This window comes from Conger conger, chromosome 1 (assembly GCF_963514075.1).
Source record: "Conger conger chromosome 1, fConCon1.1, whole genome shotgun sequence".
NCBI lineage: Eukaryota > Metazoa > Chordata > Actinopteri > Anguilliformes > Congridae > Conger > Conger conger.
Window position 1 is genome coordinate 4,387,806 of NC_083760.1, and position 19,692 is coordinate 4,407,497.

A 19,692-nucleotide genomic window follows, 5' to 3' on the forward strand; every position below is an offset into this window, starting at 1 on the left:
TCGTCATGGGCCGAGAACTGCTGGTTTTCCACCCTCCCTTTACCTGGGAGTCGGGTATGAAGACAGTCTGCCCAATCAGTAGCGTTAATTACCTGGGAGAAGAAACAAAACAAAAAAAAAAAATCCCAGGATGGACCAGATTTGACGAACGCGTTCGTTCCCCTCTCTCCCCTCCGAAAACCCAAAGACACGCTGGAGGCAAAGGTCACAAGTGCAACCAGGCCATCTTTATTGTACATGAAAATAAATACCCAGTCACAAGAGAAAAATAATAACAATAATAATAATAATAAATCAATCAGTAATAAATAAAAGCAGAATTAAGGCAGTTCTACGGCCTGCAAAGGCCCAGTATCCCAGGTTCTGTTGGTCGGTCACAGGAGATGCACCTTTTTTTAATTTTTATTTTTTTTAAGGTTTTATTTTTGGATCTGGCGACTACAAAGAAGTGTAAGATTAAGCAGCAGCTGACACCAGCACAGGCAGGGTCTAGAGGTGCCACACACAGGGTGGCCAAATCCAGCACACATTAGGACCAGCTCTATGAAAAAACACACTGGAAAAAAACAAACAAGGTCCCCCCCCCCCCCCCGTCACACGTCTTAGGTAAAACGAGGAGAGGGGGGGGGGCCCTCTGTTTTTGAGGCTTTAAAAATTCTCCTTGATTGAGAAGGAAAATCGGACACAAGAAAAGGACGATTCGGTTAAAGAAGGAAAAAAAAAATAAAAACTGCATTTGAGATTGTGTGGAATCTTAAAATTGAATGTGCCGACTTTAGCTATTCTTACAAAATTTATTTTTTTATTTCTTGTAAGATCTGCAACCCCTCCTCCCCCCCCCAAAAATAAATCATCCTGGATAAAGTGATGTGTCTTATAAGAGCAGGTTGGGAAGCACCAGGCCTCAAACCAACTCATTCAAAATCTAAAACACGCCCCCCCCATCCACACACACATCCCCCCGCCCCCCCCCCCCCAATACATATAACCCCCCCCGTTATCAGTCAAAGGCGAACAGCAAAGGTTCCCCAGGATGTTCAGTGTCCAACACATAGCTCCGGTGAGGGCAAATAAATAATGTTTTTTTTGTTTTTTTGTTTTTTTAACTGCCTTAGAAATCTGGGTAGACAGGGGGGGGGGGGGGGGGGTGTGGCATCAGTGCCTGCACATTGTTCCGATTGGCCAAAACCCTGCGGGGGAGGGAGGGGTCACATTCGTCACATCCTGTCAAGATGGGGACGGACAGGAAGGAGGGGATGGGTGGCCACGCCCCTTCCCGTTAGCCGCACCCTCAGACCGGAACCACGCCGTGAGCAGGGGGAGGTGGGACCGAACGCGCAGAATCCCGTTAGCATTAGCATGCTCGTCACCGTCGTCGTGGCTAATCCAGGGCTTCCGGCGGGTTCCGCTAATGCCAAAGCCACCCGGCGATGTGCACGAAAATGTGTGTGTACCCCTATGCGCACACACGCACACGCACACGCACGCACACGACAAACCGAAAGATTGTCATCTCCCGCTTATGCCCTGTGACCAAGTCCCGACATGTTCACACCTCTGATATCTCCTTCTCTCCTTCTCTCTCTCTCTCTCTCTCTTGCTCGCTCTTCTACTTGGTCTGTGCTGCCCCTCTTCCTCCTGCCCTCCCCCAATCTTTCCATCTCTCTGTCCGTCCGTCCGTCCGTCTCTCTCCCTCTCTCTCTCTCTCTCTCTCTCTCAGCAGCTGACCCTGCTCGGCTGCTGTTTGCTGACAAAGTCCGAGAGGAAGTCGAACTCGTTCTGCCCCAGGAAGAGCTCGGGCAGCTCCTGCACCCGGTCCAGGCCCAGCTCCATCACCAGCGCCGTCAGAACCTCCTCGTCTATCAGGTCCGTGTCCATGATGCCCGCAGGGCCCAGCCCGGGACCCCCCATGTGCTGCATGCCCGCCAAGTGGGCCCCGGCACCGACCCGGTACTGCGGCCCCCCGGGGCCCAGGTGACCGTTCATGGCCCCTAGAGGATGTCCGTGGTACTGCGTGTTGAGTTTCTGCAGGTGCATGCTGGCCATCAGCTGCTGGGAGGTGAGCCCGCCCTGCAGGTACTGCTGCTGGGGCTGGGGCGGGGCCTGGGGGAGGTGCTGCATGTGGTGCTGCTGTTGCTGCGGGTGGTGTTGTTGTTGTTGTTGTTGTGGTTGTTGCTGCGGGTGCTGTTGTTGCTGCTGCTGCTGCTGCTGTTGCTGTTGCTGCTGCTGCTGCCCGGCGTACATCATGTTTCCCGCCATCGGGTGGTGGTGGGCCATCTGCCCCATCGCCGGCCGCTGCCGCATCCCGCCGTCCATGCCGCCCTGGGGTCCGCCCCCGCCGTAGTGCATCATCTGCCCGCCGGGGAAGCCCCGCAGGCCGGCTGGGGCGGCGTGCTGCTGGGGCCCGCCCTGGAGGCCCCCCATGCCCATCCTGTAGCCGTGGATGCCGCCGCCGGCCCCACCGTGGCTCATGGACATCATCATGTGATCCGCCATTGGCTCCTTCCTCCCCACGTCACTGAGGAAGGACAGAGAAGAGGGGGGGGGGGGGGGGAATAGAAAATTTAATTGTGATTCACGACGGTATTTATTTATTTCCATTTTTTTTTTTTTTTTTTTTTTAAATAAAAGAGGACCAATGAATTAATGCGCATTGTCACGATACAGGTCCTGAATGCCCGCCGTCGAACTTGTGTATCTGGGGAACAATGGAACATCGTGGGAATTCTAATCTGCGACAGTGACAATATTCCATTGGCTTTCAAGCTCAGTGGAGTCGCGACGGCGGAAGAAAACGGACAATTAAACCATGGCAGTCGTGGGAACTGCCCCCCTGTTTCGCTTCCTCCTCAAACTTGTTCCTTTGGTAGGTGGCTACGTGTTTAGGTCGACGACTTACAAACGTGTAATACAAATTAATTTTTCAAAATCAGCGCATACATATTCATGAAGCGCAAAACTACAACGCGCCAGGAACGACAAGGGAGTCGCACGTCAAATAACTAGGCTAATCGGCGATCGATTCGTTGTTCATCGACTGCACGCATTTGAGAATGAAAGGGAATTGGTGCCAACGGTGCGTTCTTCGGCGTGCAGCCACCGTCATTGCGACAGCGACCCTGCATCATCGCTGTGAAATGGACACACAACTAAAGTACTTGGCGGTCGCCGTTGTTACATTCGAGCTAAGTGCAAAACACACGTTTACAAAGCTTAGCCGCGCTGCAATGCAATCGCGCGTATAGCAATCGTGACAGCTAAAACACTGTATTAAATTTATTCCAGCGTAGCCAATTACTAAACTAAAATTTACAACTATGCACAGCTCAGTTGGGCTAGAACGCATTCTCTGTATGATAAAGATAACACTTGGTGCAGTTTGATCCAGAGAGACGTTTGCTTGAATGCAAAGATAAACACATTTTCCGTTTTCTGCAAACACCACCTATAGGTTCCTAATGCCCTCTGCTCCGCTCCTCGCTTAGGCAGTTCTTTGTGTCTTTATCAATAAGACCAATTCCTGCTGGCTCTCGCCGTTTTGTTTCGGATACCTAGCTAAATAGAACGAGAGGGTCGGAGGACAGCAAGCAGCCTAATCGTTTAGCCAGCCAACAAGCCTTTTTCAGTCAAGTTAAGCCAGCAACATTGTGCCGTACATATAGTTAAACGGCACAAACCCAGTTTCTTTCTCACACACATAAAAAGACAAAAAAAACCGACGATGCAACAAAGAACTGTGGAGACAAGACACCAAGCCAACAGCGTTCTACAACTAATGTCTGCATTTCCCGGTGAATTGTCTCGGTAGACGTGTGTATATTGTAAGAAAATAAACGCTGTACACAGAAGCAAGTAATTTCTATAAACGGATTCACCCAGGGCCGCCTTATTAAACACCAAAATCAATTAAATGAGTAACCAGCAAGCACGAAAACGTCCGATCGCTCCATGTAATAACCAAACCTGGTGTCTGTTTCTGAACCAATTTCCAAAAAAAAAAAATGTTAAATGAAGAAGGTAGTGAACAATGGATCTACCGCCTCGAGCCGCAGAACACAACCTCAGCCGTCTATTCTAGTCATAAAATATACATACCAGTAAGCCGTCTGCTTCTTGTTGGGGAAAGTTCAGTGACTTTGCGAGTGGTATCTCTCCTTTTCGGCGTTAAGGCTGCACGGCGAGGCTCCGAGCGGATTAGAACATATATTCCAAGGGGTTAAACTTCATACTCTAGCGGGACCAGAGCGTAAAGACAGCCGCATCAGATCTTGAAACGAGTGCCTGTTTTCTGGGTCAACTCGGGGATTATATACATCTAAAAAGCTGAGAGGCAGGCAGGCGGAGAGGGGGGTGGAGCTACCGTCCTCCCGTATCCTTTGTCGCGATTGGCCCTACTTTAATCATTGTGCAAAGAAAGACCCTGCTAGATTCTGTGAAAGACAGTAACCAATTAGTTCCCTCGAAGAAGTCGCTTCTTATTTGTTTTCATATTTTGTTTGTTTTCGCCCGCTGTCGTTGAAGAAGAAAATGTCTGCCCTCCCAGATCGACAGCTTCGCCGCTCATTTATTCATTTCTCTTTAGCGAAATATAGCGATTGAGGCCAGACAAAAATGCCTTAGCCAATGGGATCGGCGTTTGGAATGATAGCTAGCACATCCATCTTGCTTAAATGTGTTTGCACTGACTGGCGGCCTTTTTCTCAAAAGCGTCCAGGCTGCGTTTAAGCAACGCAGGTTAAAGTAACACAGACTTCGCAAGTTGTAGATTGCGTGGATATATATTTTCTGTTTGGACATGTGCAATTTTGCTGTTAAATATTTTTGATACGTTTCCAGTGCCATTCCTAATATTGATATCGTGCATAAAAAAAGGAATCGATAAACTATTTAGGAACGGCTGTCACGATAGTATTATCCCCTGTATTCAGATAGTATTTTATGTCTGTGCCCTCTTCCCTATCAGAGGGTAGCACGTGTTTTTAATTCATTCTGCTCGTCATACATTAAACAAACAGCAAATAAAACTGTCCCGATATCTAAACATGGTGAAAGAAAGGCACACAAACATTGACCCGAGAGAGAGAGAGAGAGAGAGAGAGAGAGAAAAAAAACAAGCCCTAAATCCCAAGCAACACTGCGATGCCGAGGGTCGTGAAGCGCTGTGTTTTCACAGAGCGCCGTTAAGAGAGAGAGAGAGCCATGTGACGCGGCGCTCGGCTGTACAGCGCCGGGGAAAGAGGGAACAGGGAAAGGGGGGAGGGGAAGAGAGGAGAGAGAGAGAGAGAGAGGAATGCTGGCGCTATTCTGGACGAGCGAGCGACGGCAGTGGTGCGTCCTCGCCGCACGTACAGCGCCCAAGCCACCTTCCCTCCGGTGCACGTGCGCGCCGGCCACTGTTTACCTCCTTGACACCAAAAAGGTTAGGCTCCCGTGTAGGAAGCCGTGTAAGGGGTTAGTAAAAAAAAAAAGTATAATTTTTACGGACCATGTAGTTTAGGACCGTTAAAAAATAATCTTCCTTCCTTAACCTCCAGTGCCATGTCATGTACACACACTTACATAAACAAGAGCAAAGTCTTTGTTTTGCATCTATTTTTAGTGTGGTTCTGATGTCTGCTCCTTTCCTGGTCAAAGTGCATTTTAGATTCCTACATTTAATTTGTACGGTGATAACCCTCCCGTACGGGACGCCGTGAGCGTTTGCTTGTTGTGGGTTGTTGAGAACTGCCCCTTTAGGGGAGGGGGTGTGCAAATACACCATTAGCAGCCCATCAAATTGGGGGGCCAGTGTGGAGGGGGGGGCCATCATGCATGAGAAAGCCAGCTCATCAACTACTGGTGGCTGGCTGGAGTTTAGGGAATGCTGACTGCTAAGTGCCCTCCAATGCACAGAGTCCCAGGGTCTTGAGATGGTCCAGGAAATAGTAAATAATAGTAAAAAAATATATATAAATGGGCTGAGTGCCTGTAATATCACACACTGACTATCCACCGGCAACTGAAAAGCATTTTGAAACTGTCCATGTTGTGTAACTTGGAATCACAGAAGCACGTGTGATAGAGTGAATTGGCAGTGACCCAATGTCTCTGATTCATCCACAAAGTATTGCTGCATTGTCCTAATAACATTTTACGTGACATTTGCATTTTTGTCATTTGGCTGACACTTTTAATCCGACGCCCATAGGTTCTTACATTGGTTAAAAGCATCAAATCCGTAAGTAGCAAAACACGCATGAAGAGCTGTTCTAAACAAAAAGACAATGGTCATTGTAAGCAATTGCACAATAACTTTTCTTATGGGGAAAATTATTGACTTTGTATTTTGACCGCAATTGTACCGTTGATTTTGCATTGAAAACGGATCAGAATGACCGACACTGGAGCCAACCACAGTGGTGCTAGTGAGCACCGTTTCTCAGCATGACCAGGAAATGCGCTTCGGGTTTGGCCACTTGGTTCAGCATTGCAATCTGACTCACCCATCATGCAGCTGGGACCCACAATCCTCACTGCAGTGCTGTTGGAGGCAGGCTCCTTTTCCGATTCTGATGTTTTTGTGCTGGAGGATGCTGGGAGTTTTCCCACCGCTGTCTGTGTCCTTTACAGCGATGTGGTTCAGACCTAATTTTGGACTCGAATACTGTTCTGTGCTCGATTGATTTTGCCAAGTGCAATTGAGCCAACCAAGAGGACCAGAAGGCGGGGTTTGCACTTTTTGAGAGTATCTCATAGGTTCCAATACACCGGAGAAGTTCAGTAAAGCATAGATAAGTATTTGAATCTAAAATAATAATGTAATTGACCCAGGTCTGATGTGGTTACATATGTGAGGTTTTCCTTGCCAAATATTTTAATGCAAAAAGAAACGGCCCACATGCCATTAATGCTCCCAAGTAAATGAAATAAATATTTTTACAATGTTGGTCTTCATGACCTGTGACCTTGTTCTCTTGCACTCAGGACACAGAAGGAAGGCTTTTAAGAAACAAAATGGTGGCTGCATAGTTGAAGCTCTCAGGCCAAAACATTCCTGCTCTCTGCTCTGTTGGCACGGAGACGGGTTCAGGAACAGAATGGAGGGGGGGGGGTGGTTGCACAGAAACACAGTGCTGTCTCTGTCACATGGCCAATGAACATCACCCCAGAGCTCTTTAAAGTGCACACGGAGGATTTCTACTTACCCTTTTATGACTGACGTCTTCCTCGCCACCAGCCCTGCTCTTTCTTCTTCTTTTATTTTTTTGTGATCACATTTTTATTTGACACTTTGTCAGTGAAGTTACAAGATCACATACATTAAAAATTTTACATGCAATCATCGGGGCAGTATGTGTCCTAGTGGCTATGGTAACATTACTGGGAACAGGACGGTCGGCGGTTGTAGCCACCGTAAGATCCACACAGCCGTTGGGCCCTTGAGCAACGATCCAGCCAGGGAGAGACAATCATTTAACATCTCCCCAATTACCATCGCTCTTCTCTCTCTCCGGGACACAGGGTGTGTGCTGATAGGTGTACGTGCGTGTTTGTGTGTGTGTGTGTGCGTGTTTGCTGATCCGTGTACGTGCGTGTTTGTGTGCATGTGTGTGCATGTGTGTGCGTGTGTGTGTGGGCGTGTAATTGTGCTGTGCTGTAAAGTCTGTGTAAATATTTTCTCTGGACGTGATAGCGTGTCGCTCCAGTTTCTCTCGTCAGGGCGAAGTCTCCAGGGCCGTCCTCTGTGCTCTCGATGAGCCGTTCTCACACAGCCCCTGTACGGCGGCCTTTAGCGTAGTGGTTTAGGGAAATGACTGGGACCCGCAAGGTTGGTGGTTCGATCCCCGGTGCATCCACAATAAGATCCGCACAGCCGTCGGGCCCTTGAGCAAGGCCCTTAACCCTGCGTTGCTCCAGTGGAGGATTGTCTCCTGCTTAGTCTAATCAACTGTATGTCGCTCTGGATAAGAGCGTCTGCCAAATGCCATTACTGTAATGTAATGTAATGTAATGTGATGTAATGTAATGTAATGTAATGTAATGTAATGTAAATATCAGCCCCCCCTCACTGGGTAAAGTGTCTCATTGTGTCCCCACCTCCCATTCACCACGCCCCTCATTCCAGGGCCGAAAAAAAGGCCAAACCCATGGCCGTAAAAAAAAAAAACCACATGAAGTGGACACAGATAATGACCGTGGAGACGTAGACCAGCCGGGGTGACCCCCTTAAATACGACACCCTGCTTTCCCCGGAGGGGGCCCTGTTGTGCCCCTGGGCTTATACACCAGTTCACCAGTTGTTTTTTATTGACTCAAAACAACAGCACTGTAGTACTACAAAGTCTTTCAAACAGAGAACCAGTGTGTGCAACAGCTCGGGAAACCGAGAGGTCCTGGTGCTGAAGTCCAGGGTCGTGTTCAAAACAGCTTACTTGCCTAGTATTGAGAATACAACTGGAATGCAACCCTTTACTATCCCTCTGATGCCCATAGTTAGGCTGAATTATCTCATTATGCGTTCTTATGTTCTTTATGTGCTGAATAACCTGTTCTCCTCATTGTGCGTTCTTATGTTCTAGAGTGGCTGAATGCGTAAACCATAGCAGTCGCATTCCATGTATTCTGAGGAGTGTCGCACCCCAGACCTGTCTGTTGTGACGTGCCTTATCCTCCCCATCCTGCGTTCGATCTTCTGAGTACAATTTCCCATCATTATGGCACGTCAAAAAAACAGAAACGGTTTGAGGTTTCGGCTCCTCTGCCGGAGGGTCAGAATCTCATGTACAGGCCTCTTGTCTCGGGTCACAGGCTGGACGTGTGACTGTGTCCACGGAAGGGAAAAAAGACATGAAACACGGGGATGACGACAGCAAAACGGTTCTTCAGAGGCTGTCCTTGGTTTCGGGAGGCCTGGTAGAGCCCCCTCCACCCCTCCTCCTCCTCCTCCTCCTCCTCCTCCGCCCAGAATCCAGCCCCTGTCTAAACATCAGCTGATCCGAGGAGTAATTCCCACAGGCTCTGAGGAATGCGTGCACAAAGCATTCTGGGAGTCCTTTGTGGTCATCGATACTGGGCGTGGGGCGGGCCGGATTCCTGGAGTCCCTGGAGGAAACGCACACCCGGTTACCAGCCAGGAGACGAGACGTCCCTTCAGCACACTCCCCGGGCACAGGGCCTGTTCCAGGGTCTGTCTTACAGGGGAACCCCCCCCCCCCCCCAGATCAGGGGACTTGGTACGTTCCGTCTCTCCCTGAGAATAAATGGTTCCACCCGTATCGTCAATCTCTGTCTGTTCCCGCAAAAGACAGTTTGAAACGATGATGTCGTGCCCCTCCTTTTATATTAAGCAAATAGAGGTGTTTTCTGAATGGGAGAATACCGTAAATACCGTTTAAAGGCAGCAAATCGCTTGTTTTCCTGCGGCAATCACAATATGTAAGACATGTAAGGGCGTTTCTTATCTTTAAGACAACTGAGGAGCAAGAGTTTTGTTTCAGCGCCATCTAAACTGTAGCCCCCCAGTAATTTGGTTTGTACAATGGAGGAAAGTCAAAGTCTTTTATACCTGTGTGACTTAAATATTTAAGGACAGTGTTTTGATCCAAATGAACTATGCTAAATAAGAACCAAAATACAAATCCTCAATACATACAGAATGCATCCATAACAAAAAAAAAAAAAAACCTAAAATCATTAAAATACCATAACCTGCATAACCGGAACTAGTACAAACGAACCGAAGGTGAACAGTTGATCCTGCTGTCATGACTACCGGTGTCCAGCTGTCACTCACGAGCTTGTCAATGACGCTGCAAAAATGTCGGATGACGTGAATGACTAGGCAGCAGGTCGGGGTCAAATACGAAATTATTTTGGATTCAAATACCTTTCTGTGCTCGATTGATCATGCCTGGTGCAAATGAGCCAACCAAGAGGGCCGGAAGGCGTCCCTTTTCTCTGAGAGTATTTCATTGGTTTCAGTGCACCTTGACAAGCATAGAAAAGTATTTTAATCCAAAACAAAAACATATTTGACTCAGGTCTGATGTGGTTACACGAGGGTTTCCTTGCTGATTCTTTTAGCACAAAAAAAGAAGAAGTTCATTCTCTCTAGTAAAATGCATGTTTATTTTGGTGTTTTTTTTTTTTTTTACCAAGTAGGTCTTCATTGGCTGAAACATCACCTGTGACCTATAACCTCGTGCTTATGCATCCTCAGAGAACAATAGGCAGGGATTTACACTTAGACAGGCTCAGTTCAGTATTTTGTATTCAGTATTTTGAATCCAAAGCAATTATATATCAAGTCCTTAGGACCATAAGGTTCTAACTGACATTTCTGCCAAAAATGAGTTGGTGTCATAAATATGTTGTTTATCGGACATTGTACTTTTAGGGTGTCTGTCATTTTGATCTATGACAAGCTGCCCTGCATTTCGGTTTTGCTGTGTTCGGGTGTGAACGCTTCGAAGCTCAACATCGCAGAACCAGTCGGATCGCAGACAGAACCTTATAGTTTCCGAGGCCGCGGCATTCGACCCAGGTCCGCTGGGCGGGTTGAGAGAGTTAAGAGGAGGGGGGTAATTTCACACCGGATCCAGACAGGACCACGGCGCCCCAGGAGCGGGGCGTCCCGTCCGTCTGTCCCGGGTAATGAGGACCCCCCCGGTACGTCATGGTTACGTTAGCGACCTGCTCCCGGTAAACGCGCGGGGCCTGGAGGAGGGCCCCAGACCCCAGGGGGCCGAGGCTGTTCGTTGGGAGCCGTGGGGGACGCCAGGGAGACGCTGTGAGACGGGAGAGAGAGGAGGGGGACCCGCTGCGAGGGAAGGAGAACGCCTGCTCCCTGTCTTTTTTTTCTCTCTCTTTCTCTTTCTCTATCTGTTTATCACTCTGGTTTCCTATTGCCTTCTTGCTTTTGTTTTTCTGCTTGTTTTGTCTCTCTCTCTCACACACACACATCCACCTCTCTCTCTCTCTCTCTCTCTCTCCCTGCTGATTTTCCTGGGGGGTTGTCATTTATTTACCATCACAGGGAGGCTAACACTTCTTCTGTGGTAATTGCAGGCAACGCCATCCCTGCCTCTGTATCGAAAGTAATTATGATAAAATTGTGTTTGAGCTGCAGTCTACCTGATGCAGGCTTAGAGTAGCAGAGGTGTGTGTGTGTGTGTGTGTGTGTGTGTGTGTGTGTTTGTGTGAAAGAGTGTAAGTGCCGGTGTTTGTGTGTGTGTGTGTGTGTGTGTGTCTCTGTCTGTGAGTGCCTGTGTGTGTGTGTGTGTGTGTGTGTGTGTGTGTGAGAGAGTGTATGGGGATGCCGGATTAGTGAGAGTATATCTTTCCTGTGTTAATGCACTGAAGTCAGTCGGTAACATTGAATAGATGTAAGGCGTGTGTTCATGTGTGTGTGTATTTATGTGTTTTGTGAGATTTTGGGGCAGTTAAAACACAGAACAAAAGACGCATAATTTTTCCCAAAGTTGCTAAGATAGGAAGCATTGCCATCTCTTTCCTCCAATGGCAAGGCAGCAGGCAGGTGAACTGTATGAGTTTCTCAAACAATGTGTCCCTGAATTTGCCTATTCCTGAGGCTCTGCTTCTGTAATCCCGCCCCGCCCCCACTCCTGTTTCCCAGGAGGCCTAGCGGTGGGAAGTAAACGCACCCCACCTGTGGCAGGTAAACAGGTGTGTTTGTGTGTGAGAGTGCGTGTGTCTATGTTTTTGTGCAGGTCTGTGTGTGTCTGTATGTCTGTGCATGTGTGTGTGTGTGTGTGTGTGTGTGTGTGAGAGTGTATCTGTCTTTGTTTTTGTGCAGGTCTGTGTGTATCTGTGCCTGTGTGTGTGTGTGTGTGTGTGTGTGTGTGTGTGTGTGTGAGAGTGCATGTGTCTGTGTATTTGTGCATGTCTGTGTGTGTCTGTCTGTGCGCGAGTGTGTGTGTCTGTGCGTGTGTGTGTGTGTGTGTGTGTGTGTGTGTGTGTGTGTGAGTGTGAGAGTGCATGTGTCTTTGTTTTTGTGCAGGTCTGTGTGTGTCTGTGTGTCTGTGTGTGTCTGTGCGTGTGTGTGTGTGTGTGTGTGAGAGTGCATGTGTCTTTGTTTTTGTGCAGGTCTGTGTGTGTCTGTGTGTCTGTGTGTGTCTGTGTGTGTGTGTGTGTGTGTGTGTGAGAGTGCATGTGTCTGTGTTTGTGCATGTCTGTGTGTGTCTGTGTGTGCGCGAGTGTGTGCGTGTGCGCGTGTGTGTGTGTACGTGTACGCGTGCAAGCGTATGCACGTGTTTGTTTCATGTGAGGCCTATCCTGCACTCTCGTAGACACATTTGCATACTGAGTGCTCAGACTGGTTGCAGCCTGCAGGTCTTCTCCCTGAGAGAGTGTATCGGCTACAGGGCCGGCTCACCAGGCTCTACACACAGCCAGGTGGGAGCTGACACCCCCCCCCTTTTTAAATGTTGCCTGTCCTGCCAAATTAAATGTGTTCAGCAGGAAAACTACCTGTACACTGTAACTAGTGCAGTGCGTCTTCAGCACACCTGGGTGAAATATGTAATTGCTTTCGATTCAAATGTTGTAGTTTTTTTTTTTTTGTACAGTTTACTGAGCTTGTCTTGGTGTATTGGAACCTTCTTGGTTGGCCCAGTTGCGCCAGGCAAGATCAATCAAGCACAGAAAAGTTTGTTTATTTATTTTTTTATTTATTTGGTTAGTTTTACTGGTTGTTTTGTGGTTTGTGAGTTGCTTGGTTTGTCAGGGGAATCTGAGAAGCTAAGTTCTTCCAGCTTCTTCGAGCTAACCAAGTAAGACAGATGGGCTATGCTAACATGGGCAAAACTAGCACTTCTAGTCAAGCTTTGCTAATTATGGGAATTTGAGGAGCTATGCTAACTAGCTCTGTTAGCTTAGTCAAGCTAACCAAGTAAGCCCAATAGGCTATGCTAACTAGCAATCCTAGCCAACCGTTGCTATATGTGGGACTCTAAGGAGCTATGCTTGCTAGCTTCCCCTAGCTTAGCCGCGCAAGCATACATTATGTGAATGGCACTTCTGTGACCTAGCTGAAGCAGTGTGCTTACACTGTACTGCACTTAGCCAAGCTTCCATAAATACAGTATATGAGTCTGGGGAGCTATGCTAACTACCTCGTCTAGCTTAGTCAGGTTACCTGGCCCAATCGGTCATGCTAACTGGCAATCCCAGCCAAGCGTTGCTGTATGTGGGAATCTAAGGAGCTACGCCAACTAGCTTCCCCCTAGCTTAGCCGCGCCAGCGTACGCTAACGTGAATGGCTCTTCCGTGACCTTGTGCCGGCTGCGTGCTTAAACCCGGCGGTGTCGCTCCAAACCCCCCCCCCCCCCCCCCAGGGAGGCCACCTCCGTTCTCTGTCCCGTCCTGGAATGTGGTTTCACCGCTTGGTTTTTTTTTTTTTTTTTGTGCTCGAGGTATTGGGCGGAATCTGCTTTCCGCTCTCGCCTTTGGTATTCCGCCATTTGTTTGCCCTGAACTCTCGTTTCCCTCGTTTCCCTGGCCCGAGCACGGAGGGCAGGAGGGGAGGGACAGGGGGCAGTGGCTGGTGGGGGTGTTTGTTGTACAAAACAAACACCCCCACCAGCCTCTCCTCTGTCCCTCTCGTGGGTCCTTCCCGTGCTGGTCGCTCTGCTCCATTGTTATTGTGCGGGCAGGGAAGTCACTTCCCCACAAAAATAACCACAAAAACAAACAAAGTGTTGTGTTTGTCAATATTAAAAATAGAGGCAGGTAGGCCTGAGGCTCGCACAATCGCTCACCTCCGTGAACCAGCGAGGGACTAATCACGGTTCTCAGAAGCGGGCGGGGGGGGGGGGGGGGGGGGAGGCTTGTCAGTTGTTGACAGGTTGCGGCGGTCGCACGTGCGAGTGACTCCGCCAAAAAACAACCCCCCCCGCCGCCCCGGGAGGATCATGGGATACACGTGGACCGAGATAAGGACAGGCGGCCTTATCAGCAGCAAAGCATTGTGGGGGGTTGGCTTTTGGATGTTGTTGAGAGCAGGTGAAGGGCATTGTCATCACAACCTGGAGATACACATGGAAATAAGAGAGAAGAGGGAGGGAGGGAGGGAGAGAGAGAGAGAAAGAAAGAGAGAGAGAGACTTCAGGGAGAAGAGGGTCAGTGCACTATGGGCGTTGTAGTCCACATTCCTGTACACTACAGTACCCAGAGAGACTTCTCAAGTCTTGCATTACCTTCTACATACAATCGATTTATACGGCTGTGTAATTGGGGGTCAGTGCCTTGTTAAAGGGTACCACTGCAGTGTCCCAGTCCCGCAACCTGTTGCGTTAATGCTCCTCAAGAATTTATGATGACCACTGCGCTGTCATCAAGATTTGGGTGTCTTCACTTGCGCAAACAGTGGATTCAAACAACATTTCATAATCTTCAATGCTTCCTTAAGAATGAATTCAAATTTTGGCTTGTATTTCTTTCACAACTATGTTTGCCGAGTTAAATTTGTTAATTCAATGCTAAGCTTGCGCAAACTGTGTTTGTGGAGAAAAATACAAAAAACACTTTAATTTAATTGAGTCAAAGTTCAGTACAAATATTGATTTGGCAAGGCAACTGACAGGAAACAGAAAAGGAGAATTCCCAAACATGGCCAAAAATTTGAATCAACTTACAAACAAGTTTTTTTAATTTATTTATTGTTTTTTTTGGGGTTTTTTTTATAGAAACGCAAACTCATTTCTCATCTGGGTGATCACTGCTCACTGAACATAACTGTATGCAGAGAAAAAACTAAAAAAACTGTTTTCATTGTGGGTCAAACCGAACCATCCAATCCAAGCCAGAATCTCAGGAGGGGTGTTTGGTTTCACCCTGTGACCCTGTGCTTGGAAGGGACTGGACTGCTGTTTATCATACCGCAAAAAAATGTCACTCCTGCTGGTTATTCCTCCAATCAAGACCTGATAAGATAAGATAAGATAGGATATACTTTATTGAACCCTGTGGGTCAAATCCAAGTCCGTTTCTGTGCTCGATTGATCTTGCCTGGTGCAATTCAGCCAGCCAAGTGGACCCGAAGGCAGGGTTTGCACTTTTTGGGGTTTGAGAGTATTTCATAGGTTCCAATACACTAAACAAGCCTGGTGTAAAATGGTCGGCTTGGAACTACCAGCTACCCGCTGCTTCAAAGCCTAGCTTGAGCTGGTCAAACCATGTTGAGTACGGAGCTGGTCTAAACTGGTCAACCAGCTACCAGCTGTTTGAAAACCTAGGTTCAGCTGTTCCTTTCAGCAGGGCCGTTAAAGCCTTTAAAAGAATTTGAATCCGAAACAATGACGTGTTTGACCCGGGCCTAACCCGGGTCTCATCCACGCGGCAGTGAAGAAGCACTTCACCGCTGTCAGTGCCAGCTGACCGCTAACACTTCAATTTCATTTCATTTGTATAGCACTTCTTACAGAAGACTGCCCGAAGGATGCTTCACAGAGTAACAGCAGGGCAAGGAGGAAAAGGGCAAACACCAGGCCAGAACCCCAAAATAGCAAGGATTAAAAAAAAAACACCCCAGTGTGGAGAAAAACCCTCAAACAAATTCTGCCAATTAGCACAATGGCGTTCTGTTAGCACCAAGGTCCACTACTGACCGCTAGCAGACGACTGTAGCATGCGTTTTAGAACCGGGGGTTGGCCAATCAGCTGTGCTGATAGTGGCCTCATAAGGAGCTCCTTCATGGGGAATCCATGAAGAAGAAGCAGAAGTGAGGCATTATGGGATGTGGGAACACCAGCCTTATACTTGCTTTCTAGGTCCAGTTGATTTATTAACGGTCCCATATTTTACACCTTTCCGGTGATTTATGTTATGTTGCTATGTATCCATAACCAAATGGGCAGCCATTAGCCTCGTGGCTAAGGTACATGACTGGGACCTGGAAGGTTGGTGGTTCAAGACCTGGTTTTGCCAGGATAAGATCAATGCAGCTGTTGGGCCCTTGAGCAAGGCCCAGGGGGGATTGTCCCCTGCTTAGTCTAATAAACTGAAAAAGTCACTTTTGATAAAAGTGTTGGCTAAATAACAAATTATTATTATGTTTGTGTGGTGGCGGCACGGATGGCGCAGTGGGTAGCACTGCTGCCTCACAGCAAGGAGGTCCTGGGTTCGAATCCCCGTCGGCCGGGGCCTCTCTGTTTGCATGTTCTCCCCGTGTCTGCGTGGGTTTCCTCCGGGTACTCCGGTTTCCTCCCACAGTCCAAAGACATGCACGTTAGGCTGATTGGAGAGTCTAAATTGCCCGTAGGTATGAGTGTGTGAGTGAATGGTGTGTGTGCCCTGAGATAGACTGGCGACCTGTCCATTTTACATTACATTTACATTTTAGTCATTTGGCAGACGCTTTTAATCCAAAGCGACTTACAAGTGCATAGGTTCTACCACAAGTCAAAGCATCACATCCAGAACAAGAAAAATACACCTGGACTGCTGTTCTAAACATATAGTCGTCATTATAAGTGCAATTTTTTTTTTTTTTTTTTTTTTTTTTTTTTTTTTTTTTTTTTTTTTGGGGGGGGGGTTAGACAGGGATAGGGGTATCAGAAGGGGGGGGCGGGGTAAATCAGGAGGGGGGACTAAGGTAGAGTTTGAAGAGGTGTGTTTTGAGTCTGCGTCGAAATAGGGGGAGGGATTCTGCTGTCCTGACGGTGGTAGGCAAGTCATTCCACCACTGCGGAACCAGAACGGAAAACAGGCGTGAACGTGCAGCTCGACAGCCAGGTGCCCGTAGAGAGGGAACCGTAAGGCGACCAGAGCTGGCAGACCGGAGTGGTCTAGCTGGGGAGTAGGGAGTGATCAGGGATTGTATGTAATGTGGGGCAGTCCCCTTAGCAGCCTGAAATGCCAACACTAGGGCCTTGAATCGGATGCGTGCGGCAATAGGAAGCCAGTGGAGGCCAATGAGAAGCGGGGTGACATGAGCCGACCTGGGCTGACTGGTGATCAAGCGGGCTGCAGCATTCTGGACCAGCTGGAGGGGCTTGATGGCGCACGCTGGGAGACCGGCTAGGAGGGAGTTGCAGTAATCCAGGCGGGAAATGACGAGCGCCTGGACTAGGAGCTGGGTGGCTTTCTCCGTCAGGAGATGACGGATGCGGCGTATATTAAACAGAAAGAACCTGCAGGTTCTGGCAGTGGAGGATACTTGTGGAGCCAGGGAGAGGCAGTTATCAAGAGTCACCCCAAGATTCTTTGCCGTACGGGAGGAGGAAACTACAAAGTCCTCCACAGTCAGTGAGAGGTCGATTGACGGAGAGGACTTAGCAGGGATGTAGAGAAGCTCAGTTTTAGCAAGGTTGAGCTTCAGGTGATGGGAAGTCATCCATGCAGAGATATCAGCCAAGCAGGCAGAGATCTGTGTGGTGATTTGGGTGTCAGGGGGGAAGGAAATGAAGAGTTGGGTGTCATCAGCGTAGGAGTGATAAGAGAAGCCGTGGGAAGAGATAACAGAGCCAAGAGACATGGTGTATAGCGAGAAGAGGAGAGGCCCAAGAACCGAGCCCTGCGGGACTCCAGTTCGTAGGGGTTGAGGGTCGGAGAGTGCGCCCCTCCAAGTCACCTGGTAAGAGCGACCAGAGAGGTAGGAGGAAAACCAAGCGAGTGCAGAACCTGTGACACCCATCCCAGACAGCGATGAGAGCAGAATCTCATGGTTGACTGTATCGAAGGCGGCCGACAGGTCGAGGAAGATGAGGACAGAGGAGAGGGATTTTGCTTTAGCAGAGTGGAGTGCCTCAGTGACCGCGAGCAGGGCGGTTTCAGTGGAGTGGCCACTCTTGAAGCCAGACTGGTTGGGGTCATGGAGATTGTTGTGGAGAAGATAAGTGGACAGTTGGGAGCAGACCGCCCGTTCCAGGGTTTTAGCAAGAAAGGGAAGAAGAGAGACAGGCCGGTAGTTGTTCAGGGCAGAGGGATCGAGAGTAGGTTTTTTGAGGAGGGGAGTGACTCTGGCCCTCTTCAGGGAAGAGGGCATGGTGCCGGAAGAGAGGGAGGTGTATTCCTGGGTGTATTCCTGCCTTTCGCCCAATGTATGCTGGGATAGGCTCCAACCCCCCTGCGACCCTGATCAGGATAAGCGGGTTCAGATAATGGATGGATGGATGGATGTTTGTGTGGTCCATTCTCCATTCTCCAGCACCTCTCATGAGCTTTACTCAGAACAGGCTGTTTTAGTGACTGTGCCTTTTAGGCTCGTTGATGAACCTGGGTTGTGATTGGCTGACTAGCCCGCCCGTCTTTGCCGAGCGTTTGGATTGGTTCCAGCTGCAAGGTGGGCCCTGCCGAAGGCTGATATATGCAAATGAGCGTATCGTTGTGAAGTCGGACAAAGTTAACTTCCTCCTTTCTTCAAACTGATTGTGCGGATTTCTTTGGGGGGCCGTGCGTTTTGATACTCTCACAGTGCGTGACCTTGGAGTCATAGGGTTCTATCTGCGTCCTGAGTATTTCTGAGATATTGAGCTTCAAAGCTTTCACATCCTAACACAGAGAGCTGAAATGCGGGGCAGTCCTAAATGACATACACCCAAAAAGTACACAGAATGTGCGATATCAAAATCATATCAAATCGCTGTATAAATAACATATTCATGACACTAACTCAAAACTGTCAGAAATGTCAGTTAGTTAGAACCGTAACCTTAAAATTCCCCGAGTGTTTTAATAGTACCTACACCTCCTTTGTAATCCACACAGCAAGGGAAATGTTGTTTCCCACAATATGGGCCTTTAATCTGATGGCGGGTGGTGGCTGTTTTCCGCCCAAAAAACGGGGAATCAGAAACAATGCCGCAGTTTGACTGGGGCGTTCCCAGGTTGAGAGCGGGGTCGCGGCAGGGTCAGCGGGATACAGAGTGGTGACACATCTGTCAGTTTCCAAAGTCTTGGAAATTAAATTGCGCAAAAAAAGAGAGATTATGAGAACTGAAACATTTTTGTGAGTGTTGCCTTTTTTTTTCTTTTTTTTTTATTACTCCAAATTTTATCCTGAATTTCATTTTCGGAATTTCTCTGAGGTTAATAAAGAGGAGGGGAGGATAAATTTTTTTTTGACCGACTGTCCAACTGTCCAGCTGCCCAAATGTCCTGGAAGCAGAGCGAGCAGCCTATTTGATGATTGTAAGGTTTCACCCAAGTCTGTTTAAGCACTCCAGCGAACTTGCATTTTCAGCTATTTATTTTCCACAACGGTGTTTAAGTCTCCTGTTTGTTTTTAAATTCATGAGATGCATAGCAGGCCCTCCTCAGCCAAGGCAGACTCAGCTCTTGAAAGGGGGTAAATAAAACAGCCCCTCTCCTGCACCTGCAGATGATGCCCCCCCCCCCCCCCCCCTGCCCCCACCCTGAATCCCCGGCTCACCCTGTACGTATTTCACTGCGGAAGCTGTTATTTCTCAGGTTTGTTTTCTCGCTCTTGAAGTTCCCCTTTAAAGCGCTGCCACTCATCTACTGTGCAAGATCCGAAACCACAGCTGCCCCTCTCCTCTGTCCTCGACCCCCCCCCCCCCACCCTAAATTCACCTCATGCCCACCCCACCCCTTCCCCCCACCCGCCCACAGTCCTGCACAGGGGATGTCCTTGCTCAAGAGATCTGTTCGTTAGCGAAAGCCGTTATTGCAGCAATAGGATCCTGGCTGGATGTAAACAAGCAGGGTGGAAGGTCAGGAAATAGCAAAGTGAC

The 19,692-nt window shown here is 48.5% G+C and overlaps 1 protein-coding gene across 1 annotated transcript; it reads right to left on the minus strand.

Moving 5' to 3' along the window:
* Positions 1–981: 981 nt before the first annotated feature.
* Positions 982–5,075, minus strand: cited4b (Cbp/p300-interacting transactivator, with Glu/Asp-rich carboxy-terminal domain, 4b). The gene is made up of 2 exons (XM_061253341.1): positions 4,096–5,075; positions 982–2,518 (listed from the first exon to the last, which is right to left on the minus strand). The coding sequence occupies exon 2, from the start codon at positions 2,494–2,496 to the stop codon at positions 1,717–1,719; it is 780 nt and encodes a 259-aa protein (XP_061109325.1). The 5' UTR covers positions 2,497–2,518; positions 4,096–5,075; the 3' UTR covers positions 982–1,716.
* Between the last annotated feature and the right edge of the window lie 14,617 nt (positions 5,076–19,692).